Source organism: Lates calcarifer, linkage group LG23 (genome assembly GCF_001640805.2).
Source record: "Lates calcarifer isolate ASB-BC8 linkage group LG23, TLL_Latcal_v3, whole genome shotgun sequence".
Taxonomy (NCBI): domain Eukaryota; kingdom Metazoa; phylum Chordata; class Actinopteri; family Centropomidae; genus Lates; species Lates calcarifer.
Genome location: NC_066855.1, coordinates 3,547,439 through 3,557,535, shown reverse-complemented (window position 1 = coordinate 3,557,535; position 10,097 = coordinate 3,547,439). Strand labels below are relative to the sequence as shown.

Here is a 10,097-nt window from a genome sequence, read left to right as displayed (position 1 = left end):
TTAAAAGATAACATATGAATAAATATTGACATTAAGAATATTAATATCCATCAAATAAAACACACTATGAGAAGTCAGTATAAGTTGTGTATATTTTTATTGATTCAGAAAATATACACAAATATCATAGTAATAAAGTTGAAGCATGGTAAAGAAATGTACAGGACATCAGTCAGCTTCGTCCCCTCTGGTGACGTCTGTCCATCCTGACAGCTCTGGGTCCAAACACTCAGCAAGAACCTTTCTGTCATTGCCTGCCACAGTGGAAACCAAAACACACACTTGTGGCAGACTCTCAAGGTTATAGGTTGATTATTTGCTCTCCCAGGGCTTTCAGGAGGTCAACAGTACTCTTCTCTCCAGCCACATCTTTAAACAATCTGTCACATTCTGGCAAAAGGTATCTACACATTTTACATGTATTATAAAACAAAAAAAAGCATGAACATAAAGAACAAAAATACTAATGTAACACCAGACTTGTTCACCACCAAGATCTTAAAACTTTCTCAAGTCTTCTCATTCCTAGAGTTACAAGCTGGACTAAGGCTTAATCATATCGTACAATCCTCGTGGAGCTCCCTTCATCCTGTCCTCAACTCAAAGCCGTCTTATCCTTCTCTTTTCACACTCAGTGAGCGTTTTACTCCTCGCCAACCTCACCTCGGTTAAGACAAGCTTTTAATTGAAAGGTCATCACATCAGGGACAGATCTTCTGTTATGTATAATTTGTGGATAAATTCGTCAACAGCCGCTTTTCCCTCCTCCTCTTGTCCCTCCCTCTTTTCCTCAAGACTCCCTAAAGCAAAGCTGGAGGCAAAACAAATACTTAAGACAATAACACACAGACAGACACTGACATTTACTGACAAGAAGCAGCCTTGCTCATCCGCAAATTCACTCTCTCAGTCGCCCCCACATCCTTCCCTCCTTCGCATCCTTGGTCCATTTTAAGCATCTTCCTGTCTCATCTATAATAGGCCTTAAATACACTTTTGTTTTGTGTTCGTCTCCATAGTTGTTTACATATTCATTTATAATCAAGAACACCATAAGCAGCGGATGTAGCTCTCAAACATTAGCAGGTTGATAGTTGTTTTTTTTTTTGTTTTTTTTAAACACAGGTGTAAACCACAGAATAATTTAAATTTAGTCCTTTTTGTGCACTTTGATGTTTCTTTCTTTTTTTTCTTCTTTTTTTTTGCAAGTTGAGCCTCTGAGTCGATGGGCAGGTGAATATGAGTGAAGAAGGGGCGGGACCTGTGTGTTGTTTCACCCACTTCCTCCTTCCTTCCCGGCCGCACCCCCAAAAAAGCAGTACCAACCAGTTCCAGCCAAGAGTCTTGTTAGTCCCCCCACTGGTTTTCCATCATCTCAGCGTTTTCTTTTTGACACTGAGCATGCTCACACAGCACTGACAGACACACGGACACCCTCGTCCCCCTTCTGAGGGCCTGCAACGCCTCCTCCTGCTCCTCTTCTCCTCCTCCACTCATTCATGTTTTCATTCACCCATTTGAAAAGTAAGGGGTATTTGATACCCTGCAGCTGCTGAACCGCAAGAGACAAAACAAACAAGAGAAATGTCAGTTTTTGGATTAAATTCAAGGACAAATCTCATGAAATGACCAAAACTAAAAACACGTCAGTCTGACTTCTCTGACTTGCAATTTGTTCCCAGTGAAGAAGTCAGTGTTTTTGAGTGAAAAATGGTTCATGAATACAAACTTTCATTTTTGAAAAAGGGAGCAGGATGGTCTATGTGTGATCAGCTCCAAATAAATTACAGTAGGTGTGTTTCCACTGCAGAAACAGGAACAGCCCTGCTGTGGAAACACAGTTCACAATGCGAACATGTACCCCTGGGAAAGTTCCTGGACATTAGTTCTTGGGGAATTAAAGTTCTTGGAACTTTTGGTGGAAAACATGCTGTGTTTGTGTGTGTGTGTGTGTGTGTGTGTGTGTGTGTGTGTGTGTTTAAGACAGTCATGGGGTCCAAACACTGGAGACCACTGTGGGGTCCATCAGCATTGTGGGGACCAAAATGCTGCATCCCACAGGTTTGAACGGTTGTTTGATGGTTAGCACTTGGTTTTAGGGTTATGGTATTCAGTTGTGATAGTTAAGGTAAGGGAATGCTTTATGTCAATGATGGGTCCCCACAAAGATAGGTGCACAAGGCTGTGTGTGTGTCATGCATGTCCGTACCTGCCACTGACCTGTAGGCCAGCCAGGATGAACTCACTTTGCCAGATGTTCAAATGGCACACTGACCTGAGTGTGGGGGGAAAGATGAGACGCTTGAAGCAGAACAAAGGGAGAAGACAGAAACCTGAAGACACTATATTTAAACACCTTTCTCAGTTCTTGATTTATGACCTGACTTTAGTTCTTTTGTGCTATTTGGTCAGGATGAGACTGGTTAGCAGTTTCACAGAGGTTTTCCTCTTGCAGAGGTTGCTGCTAGCATACAAAAAAAGAACAGATGACAGACCCACAAAGAAACAGAAGCACACAAATTGATTAAAGAAAAAAAATCACTGGTGCAGTCTGCTGAATAGAAGTGAAGTTACGCCACAGTCAGTCTGGACTTTTAGAGCAGCTGCTGTCACTGCTGCAGGATGTAGACATGATCCCTAATAAATGAAGAAGCACTGGAGAGAGTCCAATTACAATTTACAAAGAGGCTGTGGGACACAAGGATCCTGCCTCGGTAGATTAGTCTACTCTGTGTTCATATCGTATCAGACTTAAACTGCACTGTAACAAAAACTCCTCACATCAATATCCTGATGGTAATTATGAGTAGATTATGTTTGAATATTTTCACAGCTCCAGTATTTCCAATTTGGCACCATGAATTACGAATTTGTGTTACGAAACAGTGTCAGCAGTCCAAGGTAATGAAAATCCCTCTGATCCATTTTAGTCAACAAAAAAGCAATTATTGCTACGTAAGAAAAAAAGAACAATCTCTGCTACTTACAGCTATGCTAGCAGCTCTGGGAGGTACCGCTCTGAGATAAATGCTAACATCACCATGCTAACCAAAGTACTGGTCAAATCAATTTTGACTTGATGGTGCTGCTAGATGAAAAGTCAGAAGATCACCAAAGTTGTTACAGTCTATCCTGGTACGCAAAGGAAACCTTATGGCTATCCTTCTGACATTTGTTGAGAAATTTTGAAAAAGCAAAACAAAAGCACAAATGTGACAACAAGACTTCATGGCAATCCATCTGACAGTTACTGAGATATTCCAGTCAGCAGTAAGATGTGATCAGTCTCTCTGAATGTTAGACACATGCAGCATTAAGTCTAAAGGATTTAACCGGTGATGATGAGGAGTGTTTGCTCACACAGTGTTTTATGAGGGTGTGTTTCGGTGCCACGGTTTGATCTGAATGCATTTCTTAATTGAAACACTCTAATGTAAAGCAACTGACGCGCATAAAATTTGTGCCAACTCCCTCTACAGCAAAGTCTTAAAGAGCCTGTCAAGTCACAGTCTTCCTACCTGTGATGCAGTGATGCGTGATTGGTCGAGGCGAGCAGTGAGGTCAGAGGAGGAGACGTTGGCGGGGGCCCCGCGATGAAGCCTCATGGCCACTTTCCTCTCACGCTCGGCTCGCTCTGCTCTCCCCGCCTGAGGAGATCGGTTACCTGCACACACAAAGACACATGCTTAAAATAACAGATTTAATGCTGTGGCTGTTGTATCTCACAGCTACATCCAAAACAAAGCAACGCACTGACCTGACTGCTGGACACCACGCGTGGCCGGATTGGAGGGAGCAGCATCTGCCTCGTTCCTGACTCTGTTGGCTGCTGACGGGTTCGGACCGGGCGGCAAAGCTCGACCTCCAGCTCCTCTTTGGCCCCCTCCTGCTCGCTCCTCCCCCTCTTTTCCCTCCCTCCTCTCCCTCTCTCCATCCTCTGCTGTCCTGCTGGCCCCCTGAAACACAGACAGACAGTACAGGTAAGTGAAAGGACAGAAACAGAGTCAAAGGCTGGAATTAGTTTGCAAAAGCAAGACACTCACAAACTTCAGCATGTTCCAGTCAAAGACGTAGTCGTAGGAGAAGCCCTGCCTGTGGAAAAGGTTCCTGAAGAGCTGTCTCAGATAAGAGTAGTCTGGCTTGTCATCGAATCGCAGGGAGCGACACAAGTTCAGGTAAGTGGAGAACTCAGCTAGGGAGAGATAGAAGGGAGAGAGATGTGGATTTCAAGCAAAGACAGATGAGTTGTTGAGCCTTTTGAGAAAAAATGTGACACAAATATTGCAAAAGCCGGAGAGACAAAACCATAGAACGTGTATAACATGTTTTCTTTCAGACTAGTGTAAAGAAAACCTCCAAAATACACAATTAGGTGTTTATTTTTTCTAAATACAAAATCCCATTGGCTGGTGTCTGACAATGTGATTCGTTCAGACACGTCAGGTGACGTGCCCTGACACTTCCTGGGCCACCGGGACCTTCACCAGGAAGTTCAGCTAAAACCAATTGTTACTCACAAGAAGAATTTGATTACAAATTATGTTAGTAAATAGTTAGGAATGCTACATAGCCAGTGACTATTAAGTTAATACAAATGAGCACATATTTAATTAGATAACGCCTCATTTTTGTATATCTAAACAAAATTTTAAAAAATAATAATGATTGTCTTAATGTAAATAATCAAATCGTGAAACTTCATGGTGACATCTGTTCAATTTTTTACACTATTCACCTGTAGTGTCTCGCCGTAAATTGGCTTTTGTATTGTTCCTATCACATCCTGTTTGTCAAAGTCACATCTTTACTCACAGGGGTATCCCTTGCAGAGCACCTCAATCGGGGTGGACATTTTTTTCTCGCTGATGCGTTCATACTTCTGCCTCTTGGTGGCGGCCTTGAGCCCCTGCCAGGGCAGAGAGCCCAGGTTGAAGTACATGAGAACGTAGCCCAGAGACTCCAGGTCGTCTCGCCTCGACTGCTCTGTGGAGGAGAGAGAAAAGGTTTGTGAGGGGAGAAGGAGAAAAGGGAGATAAGGAGATGAAAGAAAAGAGGCAGAAGCTGTTTTACCGATGCCCAGATGGGTGTTGATGGAGGCGTAGCGAGCGGTGCCAGTGAGGTTCTTATTCTCACGGTAGGGGATGTGCTGGTGCGTTCGGGCATCTCGATACTTCTTGGCCAGGCCAAAGTCGATGATGTAGACTAGGTTGCCCTTCTTGCCGAGCCCCATCAGAAAGTTATCGGGCTTTACGTCTCTGTGGATGAAGTTCTTGGAGTGGATGTATTCAATCCTACTGATCTGCAGGGAGTGAGACAGGGAGTTGGGATTAAAGGAGGGTATCGGTGTTCTTGCACGTTGTACCCTAAAAACAGAAAATCAGAGTCATGGTCAGAGTCACGGTCATGTGAAATAAATAGATAGATATAATAATATAATAAACAGAATCTGTGTTTCTTCAGGTTTCCAGCTTGGTGAGGACTTTGGCCTTAACATCCAACAAACAGTTACTCCTTTTCAAATAATCAATTATCTTTACTGGTGCTGACTGGAAGAGTTGCCACAGTGGGATTCTTTATATTCAGCAGTTATAGAGAGCTTCATCTAAAACTGAGAGGGAGTCTCAAAGGGCACGACTCTCTTTGCCCTGGTGAAATAATAGTCGGGTCACCTGTCTGCAGATATATAGGGGTCATTTTATGTTATGGGACAGTTAAAATCTTAGTTATTGCCCCCTTCAGGAGAGTAGAGGAGAGATTAGGAAAAGAGGTCAAAGTGGCCAAGAGAAAATGGGACGAAAAGAACAAATGTGCCAGCTGTAGACTAAAGAATGACATATGACGGATTAAAGCGGCTCATAAAAGACACCACGGGCTGACCTATGCGACGAGGATTAGGCCGTTTTACGGAGCCTCCGTGTCCTAGATTGGAACTGACTTTTTACAGAGGAGCTGAATGGTTGGAGATAGTGAGGGGATAAGCTTTGTCTCGAGCCAGGAAACAAGTTTGAGAGGTTTAGACGAGAATTATTCTCCGATTTCAAATGATCCATTTAGTCGCAGTCTAAAAATAGAGACACACTTTCATTGAAATATGTATAACTTCACAGCCTGAGGTTGACTTCAACAAAGGTGAAAGGATGGACAGATGTGACCCTTTTAAATATGTTTGAAATTGCATAATCTAACCCTGTGCTCCTCAGGTAATTGAGGACTGAGGAACTGTGTGGTGATCATTGGCTCAGGATCTCAGGAAAAAAAAAACCCTGATGATCTATTATGTTTTATACTGTGGACTGCAGTCAGTCGGTCTGTCTCACCATCTGGTCGGCCAGCAGCAGGACTGTTTTCAGGCTGAACTTGCGGGAGCAGAAGTTGAACAGGTCCTCCAGACTGGGGCCCAGCAGCTCCATTACCATAACGTTGTAGTCGCCTTCTGCTCCGCACCACTTAATGGACGGGATTCCCACTGTTGGGAGGGAGAGGAGGGGGAATCAGAGAGTTAGGAAACAGAACAGTGCGTCAGAACACAGGGTGGAGACATTTATTACAAACAGATTAGAATTAAAGATTTTTGTTTTTACTGCTTCATCTGAACATTATGTTATTTTATGCTGTTTCAACTGTTTATCTAATAGTTTAAGCTAACTGTTTATTCATTACTTTCCATTTCTACCATATAAATATTTCATAGTAGAGTACTGTAACACTGCACATATATGTAACACTACACACTTTGATATATTATTTATTATTCATACTTACAGTACATCTATAGTACATATCATGGCTACTGGACAGAATGACCTTTAATATCTCTCAACAAAACCCTAAACTGACTTAAATGCTCTTTAATTCCAGCCAAAAATGTCTCTCAGTGTCCTGTATGACCCTGAATGACCCTCATATGCCCTTAATGTCCTGAAATGCCTTTCAAGGTACCCCTCAACAGTTGTATCTACCCATCAGCGCTCCTAAATACCCCTGAAACTCTTCCCTGCCTCTCAGTGCCTCCTTGTAAAACTTCTAAAACCCCTGAAAAACTTCTCACCTCCGCCCTGCATCATCTTGTAGAACTTGCTCTCGATGTGGAGCTGTGGATGCTTGGTCTTCACACATTCCAGTTTGATGGCTACTTCTTCTCCTGTAGCGATGTTAGAGCCTGATGGGAGAAACAGCGGAAATGCAGATTTACCACATATCAGCAGCCTCTGAAATTTAAGCATGAGATATAGTATAAAAGAGGTATGAAAAAATTAAATCTCACCGAGGTAAATATCACCAAAGGATCCACTCCCTATCTTCCTCCCAAGGCGATACTTGTTCCCCACCCTCAACTCCATGGCTCTTGAGCTTTTCAGCTCACTGAAAGGGGTAAACACACACACACAGATACAAACACACACAAAGCTGTCATCAATCACTGCTGATCAATAGAGTAAAAGGACACCGTGGTGCAAAGCTGCAGACTTTCAGACTCAAAAGCTATGAGCCCTGGAGGCTGCTGTTTCATGAAAGAAAACGAAACGGGAAGCTTGGGAAAAATCGACCCGGAGAGATGAGAAAGAATGAAAAGTACAAAAATTACAGAGCCAACACAGTGACGTAGCGCCGCCTGAGTTGAATCACTGGGAAGGAAAATGCTGCTCATTTCCCAGCCAGAAAGTGACTAAACCCCATAGTGGAAGCAAAACATTTCACAGTATGCAAGACCTCATTGCAGCAGCCCCTGCTCCTACCAGCCATGTTTTGTTGAGTTAGAGTCATTACACCTTCAGAGGGCATGATAATAAATTCTGGGATCTCAGAGGACAACAATGTAGGCCACTGAAGTGTTTATAAAGTGCATGGGGAAAAGGTGGGAGCAAAGAAGAACAGAGCATGGAGTTGTGTAACATGATTTATTCAGAGCTGGGGGGGTTGGGGGGGGAGCTGGATCAGCATCTCACACACTCTTCCCAAAGCACTTCAAAGGAGTGTGGTCCTGTACACAAGCGATTTGCATGAACTCCTAATTTCTGACTGGCGTCCCCTGACAAAATTCCAATGAGTCATGTTTTCCTCACCCCAGAGCCCCCCCAGTCTGTCTGAACAGCCATGAAATACAGACTTAAAACTGGGAAATCACTCATGGCTCTTTTGACAGAGGTTACACTTTACTAGCCAGTCTGACATTGCACTAAACGCTGACTAAGTTCATTTTTTTTGGCTGCATTGTAGACCTACATACACCCCGTGCACATACACAGTGCAGGGAAAATAAGAGCAGAGCAAGCCACTGCTGCACATTACCAAACCCTTTACCTCAGGTTTCTCCAGCTCTTTTTCCTCTCTCAGCCTCCAAAGCTGCTACAGTCAGTATTACAGAACTGAGACCCACTATTTTTTGCTGCAAAGGACTGCAAAAACAGGCAAGGCGTGATATTTTCAGAGAGAATACTTCATGCAGTTGCCCCAGATACCACAAGAGAGGAAAGGGGGAAGGTGCTGAATGCAAAAAAACCCACACCGTTCATCCCTCACTGACCATCAAATGTGGTAATAATTCCCATAACCGCACCCTCCCTATAGGACCTCTGAGCAAGCGCTACACCCCTCCCGCCCAACACGACCCTATTTGGACTCTATTTATCTAACCCAAACACACACCAGCACACACACACACACACACACAAACCTCCAGACACCTTGACTAGCCAACATATACCCCCCCTTCCCAACCTCCCATCCCACCTCCTCCTCCTCCTCACCGGGTTGTGTCAGGCTCCGTGGTCGCCCCGGCTCTGTCTCACTCAGGACCCTGGACAGCGACGCACCGACGCGGCTTCGGACGGCTCATAACCTCGGAGATCCGTGACCTGAGCTCCCACTCCCGGAGAAAAAAAAGAGTCCTCTTCCCACCGTATATCTAAAAAAAAATACAATCAATCCAAGCGGACCCGATTCCCTGCGACTCTGGAAGATTGTCACTGTCACGATTTTTTTCGGAGGAAAAACGCCGAAACGAGACACTGAGATCCTTCTCTCTCTCTCTCTTCTCTGGCTGCTCTCCTCTCTCTCTCCCCCCTCACACACCCCCACCCAGCCCTCTCTCAGCTTACACCATTGACAATATCAATGATGTCATGCACAGACTTGCAGAGATGCCCGGATTGTCTTAAAGCCGCCGCTGCTGCTGCTGCTGCTGGTTTGTGCAGGCATGAATGAAGCGCACCGATCAGTTACCAGCAGGAACCAAACCGCTCACTTAAAGCTGCTGCATGCGTTCACATCAATACACTACTGTCAAATTAAGTCTGAAATGATAAAAAAAAAAAAAAGACAAAAAAGATAATTATTGTATGGACAGGTCAGTGTCTTGTGTGTGTTTTACTACCTGCCCATATTCAGGATGCAAAATACTCATGGACTGACTTGTGTAACCTGCCCCCTCTGGTGTTCATGACAAAATACATAGTTACAAAATACACAGTTACTTTATACTTGACTTTCTTCATATATATATAAGACTCTAAATAAATGGTTGAGTAAAATATAATTAAGCAGTATCACAGCCAAGAGTATCATTTAATATAACTGAATGGGGAATAAAAGTCTCTTCCACGTATTTTTACACGTTATCACACACACTGTCTCTCTTTGTAAATATTATTATATAAAGGATACGGTTAGATCTGCTCTATATGGTAAGAGCCTTAAGATATCTTCTGTTGTAATTCGGCTCTGAAGAAATAAAACTGCATTCGATTAATAAAGTTTTTTGAATGCCCTGACAAAAACTACCAATAAAGTTTTTTTTTAATCTTTGCAAGGCGCAAAATTAACGGTTAAAAAAAACATAATGAAGCAGTAACACCGCCATGAGTATCATTTAATATCACTGAATAGGGAATAAACATGACAAAATATGTGATAGTGACTTTATTACACTTTTAATGCCAATAATGGAGCGTAAATAAGCTCAAATGAAATTAGCCGTTAGCCTAACAAAAGAAGGCTAACGGCTAATTAATTCAACATCGGTTGGACTAAGAAGTAATTGATAAGAAACAAAAAACACACTAATATTTTATCAGCAATACATATTTATTTTTGGCAAA

The 10,097-nt window shown here is 43.1% G+C and overlaps 1 protein-coding gene across 6 annotated transcripts; it reads right to left on the bottom strand.

Annotated features, from left to right (window-relative positions):
* Positions 1-80: 80 nt before the first annotated feature.
* On the bottom strand, positions 81-9,062 carry csnk1e (casein kinase 1, epsilon). Of its 6 annotated transcripts, none has more exons than XM_018685475.2 (11): positions 8,748-9,061; positions 7,265-7,362; positions 7,049-7,159; positions 6,318-6,466; positions 5,071-5,299; positions 4,813-4,983; positions 4,044-4,192; positions 3,758-3,956; positions 3,519-3,664; positions 2,221-2,275; positions 81-1,549 (listed from the first exon to the last, which is right to left on the bottom strand). In XM_018685475.2, the coding sequence occupies exons 2-10, from the start codon at positions 7,338-7,340 to the stop codon at positions 2,243-2,245; spliced, it is 1,263 nt and encodes a 420-aa protein (XP_018540991.1). In that variant the 5' UTR covers positions 7,341-7,362; positions 8,748-9,061; the 3' UTR covers positions 81-1,549; positions 2,221-2,242. The 6 variants fall into 6 exon arrangements, with proteins under 6 accessions (XP_018540991.1, XP_018540988.1, XP_018540989.1 ...); XM_018685472.2 differs by having other exon boundaries at positions 81-1,552; positions 2,210-2,275; positions 8,748-9,060; XM_018685473.2 differs by having other exon boundaries at positions 2,210-2,275; positions 8,748-9,060.
* Positions 9,063-10,097: the final 1,035 nt, after the last annotated feature.